Genomic DNA, 27453 nt, shown 5'->3' with positions numbered 1-27453 from the left:
AAGCCCTGAAACATTGTCCCGTCCCTTTTCTTAAAGGGACCACACAGCTTCCCTTGTGTCAGGGTATGTCTACACTACAGGATTAATCCGAATTTAGATAATTCGAATTTGGGAAACAGGTTGTATAAATTCGATTGTGCGCGGCCACACTAAGCACCTTAATTCGGTTTTTAACCACATTAATTCGGTGGTGTGCGGCCACACTACCCCATTAACTTAAACACAGTAATTCGGTGGTGTGCGGCCACACTAACCCTAATTCGAATTAACAAAATCGATTTAGGCGTTACTCCGCTCGTCGAGGTGGAGTACAGAAATCGATTTTAAGTGCCCTTTAATTCGAATTAACTGGCTCTGTAGTGTGGACGGGTGAAGGGTTAATTCGGATTAACGCAGCTAAATCCGAATTAAAGTCCTAGTGTAGACCAGGCCTCAGATGCGCCGGGTGTATTTTACCGAGCGACCTAAAGATGGTGGTGGTGCAAAGAACATCCAAGGTATAAATTATGTAGGACATCAATAATTGGAATCATTTGCATTTACACTGAGGGGAGAAGAGACCGGAGCCTTTCTTCTCCCACTCGTGTTGGAGAAATGGCCCAGAACAGTTTGTACATGTCTGATCTGACAGGGGAATTCCTCTTTCCCACACCCTCCTGGTTTTGCTGGGTGATATTCTGGGTTGGTTGGTTGCTGGTTTCCGGCTATACATTGATTCTCACGCTCTCATCCTGCACTTTAGACACCAAGTAAATACTTGAGAGAAACCTTGCATTGTTTTGCTGAAAGGACTTTTGCAATTCTTTTATTGGCTGGGAAGGAATAGCTGGATTCCTTAGAGACACCCCCCCCCCCCCCGAGGTCACACTTTTCTCCTCTTCCTCCCTCGGGCGAGCGTCTCCACTTCCTTCATGAACCGCAGACACAGCTCCTCCTGCCACAGCAGAGCCACGCACTGAACGGCGACAGGCAGCCCCATGGCTCCTTCCACAGCCTGCAGAGGAGAGACAAGCCGCGGGATGTTACCTGGGATGTCAGGCTCTGGATCCAAATAGCCTTTGGAATCCTGATCTGAACTTCCTAGCTGGACCCATCCTGACAATGGGGTGAACCCAAATACCAGATCCCAATGCCCCCCAAATGTGGGGGAAATCTGAAGCTGAACTGCACAGTTCGGGCCTCTCTCATGTTCAAATTAGTTCCTGCTCTAATAAGGAGAGCGAGAGGGGGGAAGATATTCTCATAGTGTAGCAACAGATTAATCTCATGCACCAGCAGTCCCCGACTCCATCCATGACCCTCCTCTTCTTCATGTCTGCTGACCTGCCTCAGTCTCCTATCCCAGGGGTCACCGTAGTGCCCTGTGTAATGCTTCAGATCTTCCTCATCAGCCTCCGTAACGGTAGTGACTGGCACAACCCCCGCGGGGAAGTTTAAGACGTTGTACAACATGGTAGAGGAAACAGCAGCTGGGAGGAGCAAAACACAGAATATCACCAGTGGGAATCCAGCGAGGCAGCACCAGCCGCGGGGTTCTGGATCTCGACAGTGCGCAAGGGACGTCGCGTGCATCCGCTTTGCGAACGCAAGACGCGTTGCACTCCACTTTGAGAATCACCATCTGGGCCGTCCCTCCAACCCTGCAAATCGGTAACAGGGACTGTCGTTGTTCACACAGCCGTCTGCCCCGCACTCATGCAAAATGATCCGCACCAGCAATGATCTGCACCTTTTTCTGTTTACACCGCGGGGAGAGAGAGTGTGGTTGAAAGGCCTCAGCACAGACTGGGAAGGCAGAATCTCTGGCAGTCTAGATCCACCTCTGACACTGACTTCCTCCAAAGCCCTTGGGCAAATCATTTAACATTTGTGTCCCTGTTTCTCCAGCTGTAAAATGGAGCTTATTTATCCCTATCGACATTATAGGGTGTTGGGAACTTTGATAGTTAACACTTGTACAGGGCTGAGATAATCACAAGTATAGTATCTATTGTTTTAATTACATGAATTCTGGAATTAAACTTCCCTGCTGAGCCAGGGATGGAGAAACAAATTGTAGCTGGGTGAGCTAGCTAGTTTAAAGGGGGGAAAAAAGCAGTTTCGTTGTTAGCATTACGGGAGCGTCTAGTGGCTCTGAGCCTGATCCAGTCCTGATATGCAAACACATCGGAAGAAAGAGATCACAGTCAAAATAGACAAGAGGTGGGAGGGGAAACCGAACCAAAAGGACGTCTCAAAGTCCACACCAATGGTTAGATTAGACTAGACCTAGGATTCAGACCCCCTGTTTTTGAGGCCATTGTCCTGCCCACTAGACCACGCTGTCTCCTGAGGCGGGTAGTGATATCCCTGGCAGTAAATATCAGTATTAACAATTCTAGCAGGTTGATTCTCAGAGCTGCGCCATTTCTGTGCAAACAGAAGGGCCGTGAGGGTGAGATTCATGGCTGCCACATCACGGAACCAGCCAGTGCCAGGTTACCGAATAACTTCCCAGGATAGCCGACCGTGAAGGCAGGACCTAGAACCGGACACAGCACGACATCCAGCTTTAGTTTCCTCCATGCGGCGATGAACTCCACGCGGTAAGCCTGGGTGGAGAACACAAGACGGAAGCCCTGTTATATCCAGGGTTCTAGACCCAGCCCTAGCATGGCTGTGTGGCCTAACAGCAGACAGAGCCACGTGTGTGCCAGGAAAGGAGCTAGACAGATACCCCTACGAATGGCATTCCAGAAAGCAATGGCAGACAGGATCTAGCTGCCCTGTCAGAGTTGCTTTATCCAGGCCAAGGCAGAGTTTCTGCCTCTCCCGATAAGAGGATTACGATAGGTGGAGCTGGTAGCACCATCTATTATTAAAGCTGCCTGATATTTTGCCAAACTTGAATCGTTCAGGCAGAAATTTTCCATGCTGGGTGTCTGCCTCAGTCTGAATTTTTTGGGGGACAATTTCAGCCCAGTCCTTTCTGAGAACAAGGCTCAGGAAAAATACATGGTTTTGCCCATATTGAAACATTATGGCAACCTTTTTCTGCGGAACGTTCTGCCACCCCTGTGATTGGGAGCAGGGGCTGGAAATGTGGCAGGAGGCTGGGCGGTGTGTCAGGGATGTGCCCTTTGCTATCCCAACTTTGGCCAACTTATACGTCTTTGAACAAATCTCAGTTGGCACATGCTCAGCGGAGACTTCTTAGACTTTAGCAGCTAAAATCTCGGAAGAGTCCGTCCTCAATGAGCATGCTCCAGCCCCTCACGACTGCTAGCGCTGACCAGTCTGTGCATGGCCATCCACCCAGAGCGACTGAACATGCTTGAGACCAGAGATTTGGGGTGAGGCCTAACCCTGAATGAGGTGGGGAATAAATAGGATGCAACCATGTAATTAACGACTGTCTCATAATGCATACGCACAAGAGAACTGAATTAAGATTGCACAGGCAACCTTATTTCTGGGCTTTTCTAACTTTTGAATGCTTGACTTTGCAACCCTAATAATGTCCTTTTAACATAGTTTTTTGGGTGTCATTAATCACTGAGATGAATGCAAGCTAATGGGGGAGGAGGGGAATAGGAGGTCTAAATATATGCAACTAGCAGTGGTCATAATAGAATTACCTATGGGGCAGCGGGGAAGGTTTCAAAGTGGATCCTAAAAGTGGGGAGAGAGGGAACGAACATCACCCGCTATAGCCCACGACAGCCCAGGACTGCTTGCTCTGATGGAAAGCTGGGGTCTCCAGCAAGTTGGATGGAGCCCCGTGCTTGTGCAGCGTATTGAGTGTATAAATGCGTGGGAAGAAGTGCTGGTCAAGCAAGATGCAGGATTGGGTATGCCAACTTATTCCCAGCAGGAGGGATGCTGAAGGAGGGGCGTGAGTAGTTAAGTATCTCATCAGCACCACACATTGCCTAAGACATTCCCAAGCTATGTCTTTGCTGCAGAGTTACCCGGGGCGATCGCCTGTGGGTACAAGCAGCCACAATGCAAAGCCCTTCCCGAGTTACTGTATCCTCATGAGGCCATACTCCCCTGTGTCTGTTGCTAGGACTCCTGGGGGCACATCTCAGGGTTCTCTGGGTTGCACTAAGCTCTGATTCCTTTCCAGTGAATAGTGGTAGAATTTGTCTGCCCTTCTGGGTGGCCGGGGGAGTTGTGGGCAGGTTCCAGCTCTAGTGAAGGCAGCACTCAGGTTTTAGCCCAGGCTGAAATCATCACTAAACTCAGGTCAGAAGTTTGTGTGTGTGGATGGGAGTGGGGATTAGACTGACCCCCGAGTAAGAGCTGGGATAACTCTACAGTGAAGACAGACCCCCCCCCCCTTCTCTGCCCAAATCTCACCTCATTTCTGTCCTCAGCCCTTGCAAGGGAAGGTTTGTCTTGAGCAGGAAAAGCAGTTGAGTTTTGATCAGCCTTGGCTAGCACACATTTAGGGCTCTAAAGGCCAACAGGGCTGACAAAGTCAACCCGATACTTCACAAATAGCCAGTGTCTTGTGTGTAAGACAAGGGTAACAGTCACTTTAGCTCAATGCGCTGATCCAAAGGACTGCAGCAAACAGAACAAGCGACGGGCTCTGCTGAGAGGCAGTTACAATCACGCTGTGTTGCCAACTCTTGTGATGTTATTGCTATTCACATGACAACTGGTATTTGAGCTCCTGGAGTCATGTGAATTCATGCAAATCTCCACTCTCATTTCTCTAAGGACATTTCTAGACCTCTCAGTTGCCGAGAAAAGCATGAAAATATGACTGGAGCATCCCCAAAGACTCAGAAACTAGAAGGCAAATAAAAAGAACCCCAAGTTGATAACTTTTTATCATCTCGTGATTTTTAGGCCAATCTCGTGATTTTGGGGGGCACCACTCCTGATTTTTGAACTTTGGAGGTGGGCACTGCTGAGTAATGAAGCTTCATGATTGCACTTTGTTTTCAGGGGTGGCGCTTTGCTTTCGCTTTCCTCTTTGCAGTGAGAAAAATCACATTTACCGTCACTTGGGCGTGCTGCTTCCACAGAAGTTTCTCGGACCTGAAATGTAATTGAACATGTTAAAATGACTGCAGTTAATAAGACTAAAATATTGCAGAACAGGTGATTGAATACCCCCATCTCCATTGATGAGATGCTACCGTTATAAGACACCGTTATTTTACCAATCATTTTAAAAAGAAGGAACAATGGATTCTGTTTCCAGTTTAGATAAATAGTTTTACTCTATCCTCCAAGCAAATGAACAGTGAAGTCCTCAAAGAGGGGAAGGGTGGTCCAATTGTTAAGGTACTAGGTTGGGCCTCAGGAGATCTGGGTTGAGTTTTCAGCTCTTCCACATGTTGGAGAGAGAGAGAGAGAGCCTGAGCACTGGGCTTGGTGTAAGATCTGAGGCCTGTAGTCAGCAAAGTTAGGCCATGTATTATAGCAAATGCTAACAAGTTCACTGTCCGATACGTGACCTTGGCAAAGGTATTGCTAGTTTGCTAAAACACAAGTACTCTAAAGAAGCAACAGATACTGGGGTATGTGTATCAACACACTCCAGATGATTAGCCAGGTATGCCCTGACCTAACACCAGATAAGAGAGTTTGACAGAAGTGATGCGTAGAGATGTTTTGCCCTGGAGCAAGATCCAAGGGGAGGTAACAAGCAGATGTCACGAAATATGTAAGTTGTTTGTCTCAGTCTATAAATGACAGGGTACTTCGCCTTAACCCTTTGTGTGGCCTAGGGACAGCAGATCCTCCTACTGCTGATGGAGCCGCTCCTTGCGGCTGGGCAGTCATGTGTCAATGAACCTGTAACCACAGAGTCAGAGCACTAGTACTGCGACTTAAGGACAATAAACCTGGCTGAGTGCCTTTGTCACTGCACCGTGCCAATGGTCTTTCTTTCTGGGCAGTACTATTGAAGTCTGCTGAGCCACCTAACTGCGCAGGGCTGGGACAGCATATGGCGAGAGCACTACACGGATGCCATCACTACAGACTCCCAGTGTGGCTTGGGCAAGTCACTTCATCTCTCTGCTCCTCGTCCGTGCAGGGAGGGCAATAAAAGTTGCCTGCCTCACCATAGGAGCTGTGAGGCTAAATTCATTAATGGATGGCCCATCTTCTGAGAGGAGACTGAGGGAGCTTGGCTTGTTTAGCCTAGCAAAACATAGGCTGACAGGGGATCTGACCACCCTCGGGGTAAACACCAGGGAGGGGGAAGAGTTATTCAAGCCAAAGGGCAACGCTAGCACCAGAACAAATGGGGCTAAACTGGCCAGGAAGGAATTCAGGCTAGAAATTAGAAAGTTTCCAACCATCAGAGGAGGGAAGTCCTGGAACTGCCTCCCAGTAAGAGTTGTGGGTACAAACAACCTCATTCATCTGAAGGTGGAACTTGATAAGATTATGAATGGGATTATATGATGGGATGGCCAGCGACAGCAGGGGAACTGGACACGAGGACCCAAGTGGCGCCTTCCACTCTATGTTCTGGGTTCCTATATTTTGAGGTACTCCAATACTAGGATGATGGTGGCCTCTGTAGATACTCTTCTCTAGCTCCGTCTTCATACAGAATAGAGGGCTCAGGACACGATGGGTATTTTCTCAGTCCTTAATTAGTCAAAGTTCCTCTTGACGGCACAGGGAAAATCTTGGGAACTTCAAGATTTGTCCCAAAACACTAGGTAAGTGGCCTCTAATGTGGTGAGAACAGGTGGATGGGACTCAAGACTCGGGAGCTTTATTGCCGGCTCAGCCACTGACTCAGCGTGAGACCTTGGGTAAGTCACTTGGTCAGACCTGGTCTCCATTTCCCACACGTAACGTGTGCACTCTATGGATTAACACAGTTGCAGCCCACTCCCTAAACACAGTTACAATCCATTCCATTTACATGGTTACAATCCATTCGCCTCTGCCCGTGGGACTCTGGCAAGCAGCAGATGTTACAATTCATGGCACTTTACCGGTAGCAGCGTGAAACGACGTGCAAAAGTTCAAGCTGATGGGGCAGAACCACAGCTGATGTAAATCAGCAGAGCACTGTTAATGTCAACACCACTACGCTGATTTGCAGCAACTGAGGATCTGGGCCAATGTCAGAAGGAAAGTGAAAGCCAGAGGGTCAGGACACGCCCACCTTTCCTTGGCCCTACAACTCATGCTGTGCAAATGCACCGTGTCCGTGCGGTTATTCGAATGGGACGCTCTCTCTTACCTCACTCCACACAGAGCAGCCAAATAACCCGCCAGGCGCGGAAACTGAAAAGAGGCAAATTACATTTCAGTTGGGATCAGAACTGGGCACCCAGAGTCTTGTCTAGCCTGCAGGAAATGGTCACCCAATGAAATTAACAGGCCGCAGGTTTAAAACAAACAAAAGGAAGTATTTCTTCACACAACACACAGTCAACCTGTGGAACTCCTTGCCAGAGGATGTTGTGAAGACTAAGACACTACCACAGGGGTTCTCAAACCGGGGGTCAGGACCCCTCAGGGGGTCACGAGGTTATGACCTGGGGGGTTGTGAGCTGTCAGCCTCCACCCCAAACCCCGGTTCGCCTCCAGCATTTATAATAGTGTTAAATATTTTAAAAGTGTTTTTAATTCATAAGGGAGTCGCACTCAGAGGCTTGCTGTGTGAAAGGGGTCACCAGTACAAAAGTTTGAGAACCACTGCACTAACAGGATTCAAAAAAGAACTAGATAAATGCATGGAGGCAAGGTCCATCAAGGGCTATTCGCCAGGATGGGCAGGGATGGTGTCCCTAGCCTCTGTTTGCCAGAAGCTGGGAATGGGCGACAGGGGATGGATTACTGGATGATTGCCTGTTCTGTTCGTTCCCTCTGAAGCACCTGGCATTGGCCACTGTCGGAAGACAGGATACTGGGCTAGATGGACCATTGGTCTGACCCAGTATGGCCGCTCTTATGTTCTTACGTCACAATGGAAGGAGTTGGATTCCCACCATCCCTGAGGCTCTGACTTTTTAGTCAATAGCCCCCTGGTTATCTTTGGATGGCACTTCATAGAGATTGCTGAGCCTAATAATAAATAATTAATCATTTGTATAGCACATGATCCAAGCCCAGTGAAGTCAATGGGCTTCTTTGACGGGCATTAGCTCCTGCCCAGAGACACAAAGCCCTTTACAAATGAAATACATAGCACTGAGATGCAGCCACTTCTAGGGTGCGGAACAAACCAGTGCACACGACAACGCCACCCACTGATTCTGGGCCAAGGACGCCCCTGCCCCCCTTTTACAACAACGCCTGTGTGTTCTTTAACATTACCATTATAACATCCGGTGCTAGAGCTGCACAAACAGGACCTCATTCACCCCCATAATGCCCCTGACAGGTCGGTCAGCGCTATCCCCATTTTACAGATGGGAAAAATGAACACAGAGAAATTAAATCGTTCAACCTGAGGAGATAAAATTACTTCAGGCCGAGAGTAATAAACATACGGAGTAAATCACTGGGAAAGGAAATTCAAACCAAAGTTTGTAACTGAGCTCAGAGATTCATCGATTTTTTAGGCCAGAAAGGATTTTTCGATCATCTAGTCTGACCTCCTGCATAACACGGGATTGATTTCGCCCTGCTCCCCTTGTCGTGAGTTCAATGGCTAACACATCTCTTCCAGAAAGGCATCCAAGGCTGGATTTGAAGACATGAGGAGATGGAGAATCCACCACTTCCCTTGGGAGTTTGGTTGACTGGTTCATCACCCTCACTGTTCAAAACTGGTGCCTTCTTTCTAATTTGCATTTGGCTAGCTGCAGCTTCCAGCCATTGGTTCTCGCTCTGCCTTTCTCCACTAGATTAAAGAGCTCTTTAGTACTTGGTCCCCCATCCCCGGTGAAGGTACTTATACACCCACTATTAAGTCACCTCTCAATCTGCTTTTTAATAACCTGAACACAGCCCCTTAAGTCTCTCACTGTAGGGCAGTGGTTCTCAACCAGGGGGCAGGGGCCCCCTGGGGGGCCTCAAAAGGGGTTTCAGGGGGTCCGCCAAGCAGGGCCAGTGTTAGACTCACTGGAGCCCAGGGCAGAAAGCTGAAGCCCCACTGCATGAGGCTGAAGCCCAGGGCCCTGAGTCCCACCACTGGGGGCTGAAGCCAAAGCCCGAGCAACTTAGCTTCGTGGGGGCCCCTGTGGCGTGGGGCCCCAGGCAATTACCCTGCTTGCTACCCCCTAATGCCAGCCCTGGCTTTTATAAGCATAAAACCAGTTGTTGTGGCAGAGGTGGGCCATGGAGTTTTTATAGCATGTTGGGGGGGCTCAGAAAGAAAAAGGTTGAGGACCCCTGGTGTAGTGCATTTTCTCCAGCCCTTGGATCATTTTGCGGCTCTTTTCTGCATCCTCTCCAAATTTCCAGCAATAGCCATCGACAAACCTAACTGGTGTGGGCCTAGGGGAAAAACTAGGGAAGTGAGATGAAGAGAGTTTGAAAAGTAGCAGCACTTTCCTTCATCTTAAGAGGCCTCACCTCAGTCATTGTGCTGCAAACTCCACCAGCTTCCCATGGACACAAACCCCTGGAATGTGAGCTGGGGCCATCGGGGCGCAAGCCAGCATTGAGATAAGAAGATGGGACTCACCAGAGGTCGAACCGTAAGAGCCAGCATTTTCTTCACCAGCGTTGGAATCCTGTAGCAATTCACCTGGGGTTCCAAGCCTGGATCCACAGCGTCCCCTGCACTGGGAGGGAACAGAGGGAGAGGGTGGGCAGAAGCCAACTGCTTTACCCCTAACAGCTGGCTGACTCCTAACCAGAATTTTGCTGTCTCAATGCCTGGAAACAAACTCCCTCTGCTATAAAACATGGCATTCATCTCCCGCAGCTGGGGATGCAGGCAGCAGCCGACGCATGGGTGCAAACTGCACTGCAGAATGCCCACGGGCCGGATTCTACTCCAGCTTCCGCCACCGGAGGTTGGGAGTAACTCTGCTGAAATCAGTGGAGTCACCCTGGGGTGACGCGCCTGGAAATGAGAGGAAGAGCAGATCCAGAGGGTGTGATTCTTGGGGAGCTCTGTTGCCTTCCTTGGAGTCACTCTGGAATTGCACTGCAGGGTTTTGGCCTCTAGCGTGAGTTGGCATAAGCCACCGAGCGCCAGTTCTGGCCCTTATTCTCCAGATTCGCATCACGGTAAGTCTGGAGGCCTGACTGCATTTAGGTGCCTAACTCAGGGCAGCCACGTCTGTTGGCCCAGATACACTCGCTGGAGCAGGTTTGGAAAGTGGTATAACTTGGGCCTAAAGCTTCAGTACCACGTGTGCCAAACCACCTGTGGCGTCCACAACTTCTGCAGAGAGCTGCTGGCCCTTAGGCTGTACTTGATTGACTCAGGGAGGCACTGTGGGGCAGGTAGTGTCTTGCCTTGATTTAATGGCCTATAAATAGTGGCATCTCCGTGGCAGGCAGGGTGTTGATTTGCGTGCCAGGTGCTGTCTGGCATTTATCCATCGATGCATATTGACTCTGATCACCTCACCGGGGCCAGTTTTACCCGCCCACTTGCAGACATTATCAGCCTCCACTGTAAATTTCCAGTCCAGTCACTCGTTTATTGGCAAGAACCCCTCCAGTCCCCGTGGCTTCTCTCTTAGAAGCAGCACGTCATCTGCCATCCATTATGGGCAACGACTGCTTTGAATGTCTGAGAGTCCGGTGAGGCTAGGAGGAAAGGTCACTTAGTCTCTAGTCTCAGACCCGCGTTCCACCTCTTTCCGCTCTGCCAACCCATCCTCCGTCCCGTCCCCCCCCCGCATGGAGACGCCCTGCTGCCCTGACATAGAGCTGCTGGTTGTGCTAATGGGCTGTCACACACGAGCTCGCTGGGGACAGTTTAACTCCCACCAGAAGGACAGAGGGTTTATACTTACAACATGCCCAGTAAAGTGGAGCCTCCATCAGCAAAAAGACCTTTCACAAAAAGCTCATTCATGACGTAGTCAGGCCGAGGAGGAGCAAAGGGCACCAGCTACATGAGAGCAAAAGGTTATTCGACCAGCAGCCGGGCTCCATGGAATGTAACTAATAGCTCAGGGCCTGGATCCTGCAAACACACATCACCAGGCTTAACGCTCACTGCTGTGGCTTCCCCACTCGTTTCAATGGGAATTCTCCCAGGAATAAGCGCCGTGCTTGGGAATAAACATAGAAGCTGGTGGCTTTTGCAGCCCACTCCAAGACACGCTCTCTCTGTACAGGTTCAGAGCTCACCCCCTTCCTGGGGTATGGCTATATTTGCCTAGAATCTAATAATATAGCAGATTCCAGCTCAAGCCTTCTGTGTAGGTGTGGCTGCTCCTCCCTCGGGACTGCTCAGCCCAGACCTTAGATCCTCTCTCCTCCCAGAGCCATTCCTACTTCCATTCCGTCCTGGGCAGAGTTGATGAGTAAGGCTGCGAGTGTGTCACGGAAGTCATGGATTCCGGGACTTTCCGGGACTTCTGCAGCAGCCGGGACAGCTGGCCAAGGGGCTACCTGAGCAGCTCGGGCAGCCCCCGGGGCCAGCTGCACCGGCCGCAGCTAGGTGCAGGAGGGGGTGAGGGCTCTGGGCGGCGCTTACCTTGGGGGGCTCCCTGGAAGTGGCGACATGTCCCTCCCTCAGCACCTCGCTCCACGTGCTGCCTCTGCTCACAGGCACCGCCCCCGCAGCTCCCATTGGCCATGGTTCCCGGCCAATGGGAGCTGCGGAACTGGGACTTGGGGCGGGGACAGCACATGGAGCTAGGACCTGAGGGAGGGACATGTCGCCACTTCCGGGGAGCCGCCAATCCCCCCACCCCAGCACCAGCAGGAGTTCCGGGCCATGGGCCACCCCCCCAGCATCAGCGGGGGTCCTGGGCTGCTCCCCCCCGAGGACCCATGGCGCCCTCCAGGCTGCCCCCCACAAACATCTGTTGCACCCCCAAGGTGTCCCCACATGAGCACCTGCAGCACCTCCAGGCTGCCCACCCCCCATGAGCACCTGCAGCACCCCCAGGCTACCCCTCCCCACAAGCACCTGCAGCATCCCCTGGCCCAAGATTTAGTGAGGGGTATATAGTACAAGTCGTGGACAGGTCACGGGCCGTGAATTTTTGTTTACTCCCCGTGACCTGTCCATGACTTTTACTAAAAATACCCGTGACTAAAACTTAGCCTTAGTGATTAACCACAATGCCAACAGCGAGTCAGCAGAACTCCTTTAGAACGGCCCAGCAGGACGGACACCTGCTAAGAAGTGGGTCCCCAAGAGAACACGGTCACCCTGTAGCACTAATTAAAGGGCACGGCTCTCTCTGCCCTGCCTCCCTTGTTCTGGGGAGAAGCGTCTCCCTGGAGCAAGACAGGTGCCGTGTCCACCGTCGGAAGAGTTTGAGCGTTTGCTGGCTCGCTTATGGACCCCCCTAGTGGTGCTGCTAAACCTGGGATCCAGTAATAAACAAGAACGCTTGGCCCCACACGGGCCCGTCTGTGCTCAACCTTTGCGTCCTGTCAACCCTTCTGCTAAAACCAGACGAACATGCCACAGAGGGGTGACCGGTTCCCCACGCCCGGCCCCTTTCGTTATCCCGCAGCAAGAGTATTTGCCCTGTGCTGCTGCTCCACTAGGGGGCTCCCTCTGCTATGGCAGGGAACAGAACAGTTCTGTAGCATACTGGCTCTGGGGACCTCTGATATACACCCACGCACAAACTGTGGGGTGCACCTCCCGTGGGGGGCACAGCTGGGGCCCGGGCCATCCCCCATGAGGAGCGGAGAGGGAGTGCCACCCAGCTCTGCTCCCATCCCCATCCTTGGCTGCCGACCCTGCACCTAAGACTCTGGCCCCCAGCCAGGACTCCACTCCTGGCCACATCCCTGCCCCCAGACTCAGCTCCCTTACTCCTGTCTGCGTCCCACCCCTCAGAGCCGCGGCCCCGCTCCAGGCCCCGGGTGGGCAGGGTGCAGACAGGGGTAACGGGGGGCACGACCCTGAAAAGCTTGGGGACCACTGGTGTATATGAATGAGTGATCTTTTGCCCTCCAGTGACTGGTTCCACACACAGGCTAAGAGACCTGCTACTGCCACCTAAGTCATTTGTCCTGCCCCACTTCGTGCTCCACTCCACCAGCCTTTCCTGGATGGTTTCTTGTGCTATAGAAACACAGATAATCATCTGGAGATCAATTTCACTTTTATGGGCCAGGTCAGAGAAACAGGCTCAGAACAAGAGGTTGGAGTGGCCAAGCTCACTGTGTGTCCAGCTTTCTGGAGAATCTCCTTGGTTTCATGCACAGCCCGTCTCATGCAGGGAGGTAGCAGGAAATAGCCGTCTGTGTCATAGTACCCGATCCGAAGAGGGGCAGAGCTGGAGTACACCTGAAGTGAAGGGAGCCTTCTTTAAAAACAGTTCAAGCTGGGCGTGTATTGGGATTAGAACATAAATCGGACTTTTCCCAGACTTGGGTGGACCTCAGAAGGTTTGGGGGAAACGTTTTTGCCAATCCCAAATGTGAAAAAAAACACCAGGAGTCAGACCCCCAAAATCATGAGATTCGCCCCAAAGCCTGAGATTTTATAAAGACCCTTAATCATATTTTGGGGGGGGGGTTAGCTTTTGATTGAAAACTCCCCCTGCCCATTCACAGTGTGTGCGGGGAACATCTCTTGCAAACGTGCAGTGTAAGGACATTTTAGCCCTGGCCACACAAGCTCTCAATAGACGAGTTCTCTCATTGTACAAACACAGAACAGACAATCTTTGCTTGCCATCTATGCCAAGTCTCTGCCCCCAGTTTGCCCTGTGCCAGGGAATCTGTGTACTCCTCCGTTTCCCTTAGTCTGTGACCTAGCTGCTGATACTGGTCTCACCAAACTCAGCTCATTTGATGGGAACAGCTAATTTTTAACCTCTCCTGAGCCAGGCCAGCCAGGATTCAAACTGGTGATGGCCAGGTGAAATGGTCTGTCGCTGAGTAGCAACCCCCAGGCATCCAGCCCCCAAGAATACTAACGTTGCCCCTTTGAGAAGGAGGCAACTGTCTGAATCTCATGCAGGCAGGCTCTGCCACTCTTTAGCCACACAGGCCAAATACGCCCCCCCGCCTCCATCTCAAACGCGCTCTCAGTCCACTGGGCCCTGTTCTTAAAGGAGCGACTCCCAGTCCCCAACATACAAACATGACAAACACAACAGCAAAACAAAGCTTAATATCTCCACACTGCCCATCGAGCTGGGACAGTTACAAAATGTTGACCCCTGGACCTATCCCCTCCTCCCCCCGACAGAAAGAAATGATATCAGAGTGGATTGGGGAGATGGGGGGGCACACAGAGCCCCTGGCAGGAAGGAAGAATGGGGGACCTTGATATGGATGGGAAAGGGTCAAATGGGGGGCACATAAAGGGCATGGCATGGGGAGAGGGCAATGGGGGGCACAGACCCCATGGCATGGGAAGGGGAGAGGAATGGGGGGCACACAGAGTCCATGCCCTGGGAGAAGAGGAGATTGGCTAGCACCCAGAATCCTTAGCATGGGTGGGAGGGGAATGGGGTACACACTGAGCTTGTGGCAGGAGGGAAGAGGGTATTGGGGAGCACACAGCACTGCTGGTGGGGGGCATAGGGGGCACACAGAACCCTTGGCATGGGAGAAGATAGGATTGGGGGGCACTCAGCACTGCTGGTGCCGGGGAGAATGGGGGCACACAAAACCTTTAGCATGGGGGAAGCGGGGAATGGGGAGCCTACAGAGCCCTTGGCATGGGGCAAATGGGAGGGCAAAGGGTGGAATGGGAGACACACAAAGGGTGGGAGCGGAGTGGATGGCAGATTGCTGGGATAGAGAGGACTAAGGAAGCTGTCCCAGGGAATTGTGGGATACATCCGGCTGACTCCTGGGAGTCAAGCGGGACTGTGTCCACACTGCAAAGCAATAGGACTAGGACCCTGGGTCATAGCTTAACTCGAGCTTGGACCCACCAGCCCTGCAGGGTTCTGGGACCTTGGGTGCAAGCCCTGGGTTAGTGCAATTGCAATGTAGACGCAAGGGGGGTTAGGCTTGAGCCCAGGCTCAAACACTGACTTATGTTGCAGTGGAGACATACCCATGGGTCCCTTGTGCAAGTGCTCAGTTATCTTACCTGTGAAATGGGTGAATGGCTGTTACCTCCCCTAAGGGAGCTGTTTGGAGGCTTGCTTAATAATAAGGCTTACAAGGGGCCTGGAAAGATGAATATGTCAATGGAAGAGCCAGGACGAGAACTCCCAATCTCCAATGTCACACCTGGGCGGCAGGGTGTTGTGGGAGCGCTCTCAATAAATCGGGGGATGGCTGGAATTTTTCATGCCTGAAGCCAGGGCCGAAATCGCATTCGTCACGATGCAGTCCCAAGAGCTGGCAACACTCCTGTCCGTTCAGTTGGGTTTCTTAGTGGAGGTCTCCTTTTCATTCCTTCCCCCCCACCTTCTCCACTTCCCATGTTCCTGCTTCCTCCTTCCAGCCCAACCCTTCCTCCCAGGAGGGGAAGTTTCAAGCGGGCAGTGTGAGAAAGTGCAGCCATTTTGTACAGCCAGGCGAGAACGCTGCAGGCCAACTCTGCAGCCGGCTTTTGCCTTTGCGCACCGGAACGGGAAGCCCTTTGGGGCAGATTTCCCATCACCCCCAATGTTCTTTGTCCCTCTCCCTGGAAAGCTTTGTTCAGGAGGGGACTCGTGCTGGACGGTGAGCGCCCGTTTCAATGCACAGAGATGGGGATTTAAAGCTTGCTCCGGGCTGCATGATAGGAACAACTGCCTGCCTCCAACAGACCCTCAAGAGCCGGGTCTCTGAGAAGATCCTATCAGCAGCCGCTTGAGGAAACCAGTGCTACTTCACTCTCCAATGACCTACCTCCTCGTTGAAGGGCAGGGGCGGCACGGTGGGGTCCAGGCGGAACATGTCGTCACAGAGGAGCGCTCTCATGCACAGAGCCAGGCTGTCCACGTCCCTCGCCATTGGTCCTACCGCTCCTGTAACTGGAATCAATATGGAAGAACATGTGTATAATTTAACCAATGGGATTTGAGGTGGCAAAAAAACGATTTTCGCCTAGAGATTGAACTCTGGATGGAACAATCCTGCTCCGACCCGGGATATACTAAATCAGTGATACTCAGATAGGGACTCGAGAGCAACAAGTGGCTCTTTAATGCAGCTCCTTGATTAATAATGAAATCACACAGTGTTTTAATATCATGTGCTGCAATCTAAGTTGTTAACCAGTAGGATGCTTTTACTATGTTATTAACCAATTAAGTAAGTTATTAACTTATTTGCTGTGAGACTAAAAACATATATGTATATGACAGAACAAGAAGCAATGGTCTCAAGTTGCAGTGAGGGAGGTCTAGGTTGGATATTAGGAAACACTATTTCACCAGGAGGGTGGTGAAGCACTGGAATGGGTTACCTAGGGAGGTGGTGGAATCTCCACACTTAGGGTACGTCTTCACTACCTGCCGGATAGGCGGATAACGATCGATCTATCGGGGATCGATTTATCGCGTCACGTCTAGACGCAATAAATTGATCCCAGAACGCGCTCCCCGTCGACGCCGGAACTCCACCAGAGCGAGAGGCGGTAGCAGAGTCGACGGGGGAGCCGCAGCCGTCGATCCCGCGCCGTGAGGACCCGAGGTAAATCGATCTAAGATACTTCGACTTCAGCTACGCTATTCTCGTAGCTGAAGTTGCGTATCTTAGATCAATCCCCGCCCCTAGTGTAGACCAGCCCTTAGAGGTTTTTAAGGCCCGGCTTGACAAAGCCCTGGCCGGGATGATTTAGTTGGGGTTGGTCTTGCTTTGAGCAGCGCGTTGGACTAGATGACCTCCTGAGGTCTCTTCCAACCCTAATATTCTATGATTCTATATATACAAAATATTTCCCATCATACTGTTTAAATATGAATATATAGTACTATAGTAAATGAAACAATGAATTCACACAACTGTGGTTTTTTGGGTAATGTCGATCATTAATTTGGCTCATGAACCACTAGGTATCACTGGACTAAATGAACTACTAACAGGTCCCTTCCACGTCCAATTTCTAGAGGCCAAATCCTGAGCTCTGTGCTTTGCTTTTACTGAGTCTTTGATCCAGCAAAAATCCCACTGAGCCTGGGATTTGGCCTCCTGTATTCTCCAGGTTGTGATTAACAAAAAACAAAAGCAAAGAGAGCGCGAACAGCACCCAAGTGTCTCCCTGTTTCACTGGTCACACTGCAGAGCTATTCTCTCGATTGCTGCCTGCCGGGAGGTCACGGTACGCCTAATTCTCACTGCAGAACTATTGCCTTCTTTAGATGTATTTCAGTAGAATCTAGGAGTCCCAACTATTATGGGATCATGTTGCGCTAGGCACTATATACACGTGTGGTAAGAGAGAGTCCCTCCACAGAGGGCACACAGTCTAAACAGACGAGACAGGTGGGAGAACAGAAAGGAAGTCTAAGGAAGGTGGTGAAGCACTGGAATGGGTTACCTAAGGAGGTGGTGGAATCTCCATCCTTAGAGGTTTTTAAGGCCCACCTTGACACCCTGGCTGGGATGATTTAGTTGGGGTTGGACCTGCTTTGAGCAGGGGGTTGGACTAGATGACTTCCTGAGGTCCCTTCCAACCCTGAGATTCTATGAGGGAGGTGGGCTCCAGACCAAGATGCAACTTCAAAGTGCAACTTCACCCTGAGTCTGTCAACCCAGGCTTGGAGGTTCACATCCACAGGCTGTGTAGACGTGCCCCTTAGGGCTATTTCAATCCAAATAATAAATACACCTCTACCCTGATAGAACACTGCCCTCGGGAGCCAAAAAAATCTTCCCGCGTTATAGGTGAAACCGTGTTATATCGAACTTGCTTTGATCCTCCGGAGTGCCCAGTCCCGCCCCCCCCAGAGCACTGCTTTACCGCGTTATATCCGAATTCGTGTTATATCAGGTCGCATTATATTAGGGTAGAGGTGTAGCAACAACAGCAGCGAGCGTCTCTCCAGCCAAATGGGTAGGAATTGAGGCAAGCTCATCTCTGCTGGCAGTTCTAAAGTTGGGTGGCATTTTTTCAGCACATAGTTTATTTGCTGAAAAATGCAGTTTGGGGTCAACCGAAACCGGTCCCGAATTTGGGTCCCATTCAACACATCGTTTTATTTGGGGGGGGGAAATGGGGAAACAAGTTTCCGAAAAAGTCTGAATGTTTCATTTCGTCCCTTTCAGAAGAAAATGTTTTGACATTTTGTTTCGAAATTTAGCTTGATTTAAATTAAAAAAAAAAACAAAGTGTAAAAAAGACACAGAAAAGAAGCATTTCGTTTGACCTGCAATGATTTTTTTTTCTGGTTCTTAGGTGAGAAAAACTGAAAAATTATCCTTTCAGGTTGACCCAAAAAACTATTTTTTCCCAGGTGTTTCAATGCTGATCCAAAATAAATAAATAATGCCCTTCCCCCACCAAAAAAACAAACAAACAAAAAAACAACCCAAACCCACCATCCCCAATTCACTCAGTTCTAGGAAGAACTTACAGCTTCTGAAAATTTTTTCTTGTTGGAAATTCCATTAAACAATCATCCACCACACTGCACTCTCCAGCTGAGAGCCCTACCCTGGAAGTAGGATGTCTTCTGTTCAATCAAGATTCATTCCTAATGTTCTTGTTCATCACAATATTTAAGAGGAAGTTACTTAAAATTCATGTACCTGATACGATCCCATCAATAGGGCCGCTAATTCCAGAGAGACTGTGAAAGGAAGAAATAGAACAACATGTCACGTTGCTAAAAGAGAGGGGTTCACACAAGATTATTCAGAATTTCATAGATTTCAAGCTTTAGGGTCATATAATCTGAATTCCTGCAGAGCACAAGACAGAGAACCTCGCCCTGCAATTCCTCCATCAAGCCCACAACTTATTTTTGAGCTAGAGAAGTTCTGTTATTATTAATTATTATTAATTATTATTATTATTACCACAGAAAGATACATCCAGAGAAATCCATCAATTAGTTGGGGATTGGTCCTGCTTTGAGCAGGGGGTTGGACTAGATGACCTCCTGAGGTCCCTTCCAACCCTGAGATTCTATGATTCTATGAATTGTATCTCTCCCCAGATAAGAATGTAACAAAATCTGGCTGCTTCAAAACTATCAGTGGGGTTTGAATTCTGGGTGTTTGGTGTAGGCCTGGCTTGACATGAGTAATTACATTTCTTGGGAGACAGGATTAGGGAGGTAAAGGGATCAGCAGGCTGGAGACAGAATGTCTCTGTGCTAGCTAAAATAAAGGAGAACACCAAGGGACGTATTTACAATGGACAAGGTAACAGTGGATAAAATAAGCCTGGATCCGAAGAAGAGATAAAGAGTGAGGACGTATCTGCACTAGAAAATTAAGGCAACCTAACAGGTTGGCACACAGCTGTCGCAGTAATTACATTGCTCGTGTGTCTATACTTTGCTCCTTCTGCCGACATCCTCACCAGGAGCGCTTGTAATGTTCGTACTGTCAGCGTGGGGCATTGTGGGAAGGCTCCTGAAATCTAGTAACAGTCGACATAAGCAATGCAGTGTCTACACCAGGGGTGGGCAAATGTTTTGGCCCGAGGGCCACATCGGGGTTCCGAAACTGTACGGAAGGCCAAGTAGGGAAGGCTGTGCCTCCCCAAACAGCCTGGACCCCACCCTCTATCTTCCCTCTCCCACTTCCCGCCCCCTGACTGCCCCCCTCAGAATCCCCGCACCATCCAACCCCCCCTGCTCCTTGTCCCCCGACCGCCCCCTCCTGGGACCCCCGCCCCTAACCGCCCCCCCGGGACCTCATCCCCTATCCAACCCCCCCTGCTCCCTGTCCCCATGGCGAGCTGAGGCTGCTGGGGAGGGGGGACAGCAGGGGAGGGGCCGGGGCTAGCCTCCCTGGCCGGGAGCTCAAGGACCAGGCAGGACAGTCCCGTGGGCCGGATGTGGCCCACAGGCCATAGTTTGCCCACCTCTGGTCTACACTGACACTGCGTCGGCCTACCCACCTCAACCTTGAGTCTACGCCACTCGGGGAGGCGGAGTTATTAAGTTGGCCTAGTGGGGCGGTGACTTTGTTGGGAGTGAAATTTAAGTGTAGACACCTCCAAGGTAAGCTGCCTTGCATCAACCTAACTCTGTAGTGTAGAGCAGGCCTAGGTCACGCATGGAGAGTGTGTGCTGTACGGGGATTGGTTTTTACGAAGTGATGGAGCCAATCCCCAAACGTGTGATGCAATGCAGAGTAAATGCAATGTAACATGTACGTTATAAAGGAAGAGGTTTGCTGTGTAACTTTGGAGGTGTGGCATGCCCTAGACCCATCCCTTATGCTTGAATCTGATCAACTCAGCGTAGCATTGCTGTCTGCCAAATAAAGGAACCTGGGTGATGAGACGGGAGAGGACTGAATTCTTGGGGGACCGAGTGGAAGAGGTCCCGGGGGAACCCCCGACATTTGGTACTAAAAGCACAAGGCCTGTGATCTAAAGGGGCAATGCTTTTTGGAGGGACCAAATAGCCATTGCCTTTTTGCCCCCCTGAGTCACTAATGTGATTTCAGTACTGCATACCCCTTGAAACGGAGAGGGGCTCCATCTGAATCAATAAAGCCACCATCACTCGCAGGTCTCCTACCACGGAGTGCAGCCCTTCAGCAGGCTGGGGGCAGGTCTCTGCACCTACCTCAGCCTGTTGCCCGTCGGCTTGAGCCCGCACAGCCCGCAGAAGCTGGACGGCAGGCGGATGCTCCCACCTATATCTGTCCCAAAGCCCAGGACGGACCCTCCTCCGGCGATCAGCGCCCCCTCCCCTCCGGAGGAGCCGCCGGGGCTTTTCTGGTGGTTCAGCGGATTCACCGTCCGGCCGAAGATGGAGTTGCTGCAGTCGTAGCTGGAGAGAGGAAAGGAGCGGGTCGGACACTGGGGGGACAGTCACATCTCTACTTCACATCCTTGCCAGGAGGGAGGAGTAACCCGGAAGTTTGCTGGACATTTTTCTTTCTGCCCAACATAATGATCTGGCCCCCATCCCTCTAGAATGCGAGCGCCTCAGTCTTTAATGTATGTATCCTTGCAATGCCGGAGAACAAATCTGAGGCTCAGGTGGACTCTCTGACTTGCCCAAGGTCTAGGACACAGCAAGGAATTGGCCCCGGGATTCCCAAGCCCCAGGCCAGCACCCCAGCCACTGGACTGTCACTGACAATCTGAAGTCACTCGGGCCCAGATCTTTAAAGGGGCTTAGGCATTGCTGGGCTCTGCGTTGCAATGCCTGACCCCCAGGTGGTCTGCTGCCCCGGGGAATCTGCAGCTCCAAGATGGGGCTGAGCAGAGCCAGGTGCCTGAGGATGGGATTTTCAGAAGCCGGCCAGCCAAGCAAGGACCTGCCGAGCCCAGCCAGGCGTGAAAAGCCAAGGGGAGGGGGAGAAGAGAAGAGGCGTGTAGCCGCTGTCACAATTCAGGACAACTGCGGGTATATCGCTCCTCTGTGGTCCACCAAGGGCACCCACTCAAGGCTCCAGGCTCCCCAGCCACCCCCTCTCTTGGGCAGAGACCCGCGTCTCTCTCTCTCCTGTCTGGGTTTTTATCCAGGATGCGCAGTTGGAATAAATAATAGCAGCAGCAGCAGGGAACTGCCCTCCAGACAAATGGGTAGGAACGGCGGTAAGCTCATCTCTGTAGGAAGTTCTAGAGTCGGGCGCCATTCCCTGCCTACGCTGGGATATCCCCAACAAGCCAGACTGCTTAAACTGGCCACCATCTGTGCTTTGCTGCCTCTTCAAAGGCTTACGAACAGCGTAACTGCCGATGGTTAGAAGTTCCCACGCAGCTCTTTCTAAGCAAGCCCATTCATTCTTAAGGTAAAAGCATTACAGAGAAAACATATAAAAGCTCCGACGTGCATGCTAACCGCTCACCGGAGGTCACCCATCAGTCTTACAGGGCCTCAATAGGCCAAAAATCCTTCCCACCCTCCCCAGGAAGGACTGGGGTCTCCTTGGACAGAAGGCCCTGTCCGTTGGCTGAAGCAGAAAGCAGGTGCTGAGGCAGTTTAAACTCAGGCTATTTATCCAGAAGTCCTTTCTTTGTCTGGTATCTGAAGAAACCACTTTGAACCAGTCTAGGCGATCCTCTCCAGGTGGTGGGACCTTTCCGGAGGCACTACCGCCTAATCACCCCCCCCCTCACCGTTCTTAGTCCCTGGAGGAGCTGTGGTGCTCCTCCCACACAGAATCACATACAATGCCTGGCCCACAATGATACACAAACCCGATACATTCCGATCTCCTATAGATATTGCAGGAAATTGACATGTCCATCACAGGTGCCCAAGTGGCTACCTGGTGCACCCAGCTGACAGTCCAGAGATAGGCGCCTCCTTCTGCTCAGGCTCCTCAGCTGCGAACCCTCTCCTGGAGTTAGGCGCTTGAGCCAGGTCACATGTGCTTAGGTAGCCCATGCCCCAGCAGCCAAAACGCCGTCTCCTGCTCACACTCAATACCTCTCGCACACTCACCCTATGTTTCCCCTGGGGCTTCAGCTTGAGCCAGGGCTCTGAGCAGCTCGTTAGCTGTGGGGCAGCATCTGGGCTTTGGTGCCTTTGAAAATGCTGAAGAGCAGAAATGTAGGCACCTGCGAGGTTAGGTGGCAGTGGCTTTGATAATGTCAGAATCACATAAATGGTGGAGTTAGATGCTTAAAGAGGCCGATAGGCACCTGAGTACCTTAAAGATCTGAGCCTCTAGGCCTTGTGTGTGGGGACATTTTGTTCTCAGAGCGGCTGCAGATTGTACTGCAGGAGACACTCACACAGTGCTCTCTCTCCCAGAGACCTATTTCTATTTTCTTTCTTGCTGCTTCCCTTAATCCCAGACAGAAGCCACTTTAGACAGAGAGTAGATGTAGTTTTGCTTTGTGTCTAGAGACAATACATAGCTGATGGAACGTGAATTGATTAGGGAAAAGCTCAAGGAGCGCAGCAGAGCCCATCAATTATCTCCCAGGATTAATTTAGACCCGGGCTTTTATCTTATTGAGTAGGGAGAGAAGTGTGCCAGATAATATTTGTAATAATACATTACTTGAATAAGGACTGTGGGACATTGGTTAGTACAAACGGAATGGCCCCCTGTCTCTTCAAGACCTTGACCATCACGCTGTCCTCTTGCTCCAGCCTGCTGAGGAGTTGCACAAAGCCACAGGTGGAGAGGTGGCCCTGAGGGGCGGAGAAACACAAAAAGGGTTGACACATTTCAAACTCTTACCGTTCCAGTCAGCCAGAAACATTGCAGTGGTCCCCAAACTTTTTATATCACGAGCCTCGTTACCCGAAATGTAATCAGTCCATGACCCCCCGCACCTGGGAGTTGGGTTGCCAGCTTTCTAATCGCACAAAATCGAACACCCCTACCCTGAGACCCTGCCCCCCGCTCGCTCCATCCTCCCTCCCTCCATCACTCGCTCTCCCCCCACCCTCACTCACTTTCACCAGGCTGAGGCACTTACCGCGGCTCCCGGAAGCGGCCGCCAGATCCCTGCAGCCTCTAGGCGCATGGGCGGCCAGTGAGGCTCCGCGCGCTGCCTCCGTGTCTGCAGGCGCCGCCCCCGCAACTCCCATTGGTCACGGTTCCTGGCCAATGGGAGCTGCTTAGCCAGCACTCAGGACACGGGAAGCACACGGAGCTTCCCTGGCCGCCCAGGTGCCTAAGGGCCGAACGGATCTGGCGGCCGCTTCCGGGAGCCATGTGGCGCTAGGGCAGGCAGGGAGCCTGCCTTACCCCAGGCCCCGCTGCGCCACGACCAGACTTTTAACAGCCCAGTCAGCGGTGCCGACCAGAGCCGCCAGGGTCCCTTTTCGACCGAGCGTTCTGGTCCAAAACCGGACACCTGGCAACCCTACCCAGGAGCTGAGGCTGGGGCCGCGCTGCAGCTTTGGCTGCAGCCAGGAGCAGAGCCAGGGCCGGGGGCTGAAGCCAGGGCCAGGCCTCGGTCAGGGCTGGGAGCTGAAGCCAGGGCCTCGGCCAGGGGGCGGGTCTAGGGCTGGAGCTGGAGCGGAGCTGGGGGCAGAATGGGACTGGATGACGCTCCCTTCCCGCCCCGTGGGGGCTCTCCTGGGCCCCCCTCCGAACGTTCCTCTGCTCCTCCTAAGGGGGTGCGCCCCACAGTTTGGGGACCACTGCCTTAGAGATAGGGAGTGAGTAGAACAGAGGGATCCACTTTCAGATGACGCTAATGACCCCGATCCAGGATAAGGCAAGGTGATCCGGCGGCTGACTCCACTGGCATCCATGTGTAAGGGGACCGCTGGCCCCTTACTAACACTCCGTGGGGGCGTTTTGGTTGGCCAGCTCCCAGTACCAAAACGAAGAGGTAGCGTCGATGGGAAATCAGGACCCTGAGACTGACAGTCCCCAGGAACAATGGGGAGAGGCCAGCCTGATTGACAGGGCGGGCAGGCTAATGAGGGAGTCAGGAGGCCGGGGGGTCCCTTCCTCCGTGTGAGCTGGAATTGCCTGGAACAGAGTGGGGCCGAGCTAAGGAGAGAGCAGGGGCCCGAGCTGAGCTGGGGAGCAGAGCCGGGCCAGCCAGAGAGAACCAGAGAAGCAGCCCAGGGAGCTGGAGGCAGAGCAGCCGCAGGGATGAGGATTTAAATTGGGCATTGGTGTGATCTCGAAGAAAAGTCAGAATTGGAACAACCCCATCAGGATGGATAAATATCTCCAATTCCCTGAAACAGGTGGCCTGGACTTGCTGGATGTACTTGGGCAGAATTTCAGCCACATCCTCTCCAAAAGCACATAGCTGGTTCTGGGCCACTTCATCCTTTGGTCGAACGGTGGGATGGGTCTCTGTTGTGGAGCTCCCCTCAAAACGAGCTTGCAACAGCACTGCAGGGTGTGCAGCAGCTCGAAGGCCAGCCTGGGCCAGCGCCAGCGCTGCTGCCAACATCCTGCCCCGGGCAGCGAGCCGGGGACACGGACAGACAAGGGCACAGACCGGAACCGGAAGTGGAGCTGGGGTGGGAGCAGTCTGGAGCCAGGGGCGGTGAGCAGCTGGGGAGAGCAAGGGGGGACTCTGGGCAGAGATGTCCCCTGCCAAGAGGCCCTGCAGACTTGGAGGGGGATCGCTGGGAAGAAGGGTCCTGCCACCTAGCGCATGAAGAGGCGTGTGGCCACTGCCAGAGCAAGTGTCTGACCCGCAGCATCCCTGCAGCACAGCCAGGGCCTAGGCAGGGGCCTGGGACGTGTGAGGAACAGACTGAACTTCCCTTACGTTCCTGTGATGTGCCACAGAGCGGGGTGACGTGTTTTCCTTTCACCTGTCCCATTTTTAACTTAATTTTTTAAATTGGTTGGTGTTTAATAAATTGTATTTGCTTTGAACTGCATGTAATGATCAGTGGGTCAGGGAGGTGCCCAGTGCCGAGAGAGCCCCCCGGAGTGGGGACACCCGAGCCCCTGCCCTAAGTGACCACGACAAGGTTGGGGGTCGAGCCCTGCAGGAATCCTGGGCCCAGCCTTGTTGGGGTTACAAGGACTCTGCCACACGGGAGCGTGGAAGGAGAGCCCCTGAGGTCAGGCAGGCCTCTGGGTAAAGGGAATGGGAGCGAGGATTCAGATCCTTTCACTAGCCAGTTCCACTGGGGGAGCGTATAAGCCAGGAAAGTTCCCCACAATAGCAGAACAGTTCCCCCGCTTACACATGCACTGATGCATGCACTGGGTTCTCTTTCCATGCTGATGCAGGAGCAGAGCTGATGTTGGGAATAGAGAGGACAGAATTGATTTGGGGAATACGGGTTTGGGGGCGAGCAGAAGGGAGGTAGATGGGCTTGGTGGGGGTAGAACTGATGCTGGTGGAAAGAGAGGCAGACAGGGAACCTGGAGGGAGGAGCTGATGTGTGGGGCTGGCAGGGGAGAACTAATGCCAGGGGGTTGGGAGGGCAGAATGAGGTCTTGGGGCGGGGGGAAGAACTTATGGGGGGGGGGGCTCAACTGATTGGGGCACAACGGGATGTTGGGGACTAGGTGGGGAGACCTGATGTTGGGGCAGAACTGATGTGTGGGGAACTTGGGGGCAGAATTGTTGTGGCATCTGGGGGCCCTGAAGGGGTAGAATTGATGTGGGGGATTTGTGAGGGGCAGAACCGATGTAGGGTCTGGGGACCTGGCCCTGATATTGGAGCTGCCAGGGGACAATTGATGCCCCCCCCCCCGAGATTTCTCCCTTCTATTTGGCCCGGCTTCCTCCCCATGGAGTATCTTTGGGGGGGAGGGCAACCAACAACGTCAGGCGCTCTGTGCATCCAGGTCAGTGTCCCCATGTGGGCTGCCTAAGGGGAGGGCAGGAGAGCAGCTCTTGACCTTCACAGCAGAGCTAGGGTGGCCACGTGCCCAGTTTTCAACTGGAAAGTCCAGTCACAAAGGGGACCTGAGAATGTCGGGTCAGATCTATTGACCGGACACCCAACGTCCAGTTACTGCGGGCGGGGGAGTTGCCGAGTCATCACCTGCGCCAGCCCCTACTCGGCTGGGGCCACCTCCGACCTGCGTTGGATGGCTGCAGCTCCCAGCCCCGGCTCCGCAGGCAAGTCCCTCCCGACCCGGGCAGCAGAGGTGGGGGAGAGAGGGGAAGAGCAGTGAGCGACAGGGGGAGGGAGAAGGAGGAGTGAACAGGGGCAGGGCCTCGGGGGAAGGGGCGGGAGAGGTTCCTGCTGGAGTGTCTGTTTTTTAAATATTACAAAGTTGGCAACCCTAAGCAGAGCTCCAGCTTGGGACGGTTTCGGTTTTACCAGCCACCCCAGAAAGGCGGCACCAAGGCATAGGGCTCATATCCTAATTAGCACTGGTAACATGGTAGCAAGTGAACACAAGATCTGAGCAGTGTCCCAAGCACCTGTGCAGTGTACAGCATTGAGTGTGTCAAGCCCTGGTGAGTGAAAGGGAAGGGTCAATGGGAGCGGACCGTGCTTAGGCAGAGGGGCAAAGGGACAGGTTGTAGCAACGGGTTTGCGCGCATTGCGTGTTTACGTATCTCTAAAGCCAGGGAGACGCGATTCGTAGTTACCTGAAAGGGCTCGGGTCCGGTTAGTCAAGTTTTTGGTTTTATGCTAATGTTGATTTTTAATTGGTTGCTGGGAAACGTGGCTAATAATTACGTTAAAACGGAAAAAAAAAATCAAGGGCGACTGAACGGTATTTGTACTAACAGTCAGTAAGTCCAGAAGTTAGACTGTGTAGCGGGGTGGTCCCCGGCTCCTGCCCGGAAGGGCTTAAAACAGCCCTGGCAGAGGGCTGGGGCAGGGGAAAAGCGGGGCTGACTGGCAGAGCAGCCGCAGCTGGGCCACGCCCCAGTCTGGCCACAGCTGGCCTGTATAAAAAGGCTGTGAGCCAGAGGCCCAGAAGACTCTCTCTCCAGGCTGGGAG

The 27453-nt window shown here is 52.3% G+C and overlaps 1 protein-coding gene across 1 annotated transcript in view; it reads right to left on the bottom strand.

Annotated features, from left to right (window-relative positions):
- Window positions 1-862: 862 nt before the first annotated feature.
- Window positions 863-27453, bottom strand: part of LOC112102859 (vitamin D3 hydroxylase-associated protein-like) — a 69965-nt gene continuing 43374 nt past the window's right edge. Inside the window, exons 4-15 of the mRNA XM_026651945.1 lie at window positions 23110-23243; window positions 20712-20918; window positions 18715-18755; window positions 15871-15995; window positions 13232-13357; window positions 10890-10987; window positions 9602-9701; window positions 7208-7251; window positions 4992-5031; window positions 2483-2591; window positions 1324-1469; window positions 863-994 (exon numbers count right to left, since the gene is read on the bottom strand). Of these exons, the coding sequence (XP_026507730.1) occupies window positions 863-994; window positions 1324-1469; window positions 2483-2591; window positions 4992-5031; window positions 7208-7251; window positions 9602-9701; window positions 10890-10987; window positions 13232-13357; window positions 15871-15995; window positions 18715-18755; window positions 20712-20918; window positions 23110-23243 (1302 nt within the window). The remainder of the gene's footprint in view (window positions 995-1323; window positions 1470-2482; window positions 2592-4991; window positions 5032-7207; window positions 7252-9601; window positions 9702-10889; window positions 10988-13231; window positions 13358-15870; window positions 15996-18714; window positions 18756-20711; window positions 20919-23109; window positions 23244-27453) is intronic.

Source organism: Terrapene carolina, unplaced genomic scaffold (assembly GCF_002925995.2).
Source record: "Terrapene carolina triunguis isolate 2854851 unplaced genomic scaffold, T_m_triunguis-2.0 Scaffold110, whole genome shotgun sequence".
Taxonomy (NCBI): domain Eukaryota; kingdom Metazoa; phylum Chordata; order Testudines; family Emydidae; genus Terrapene; species Terrapene triunguis.
This window is presented reverse-complemented; position numbering and strand designations above follow the sequence as displayed.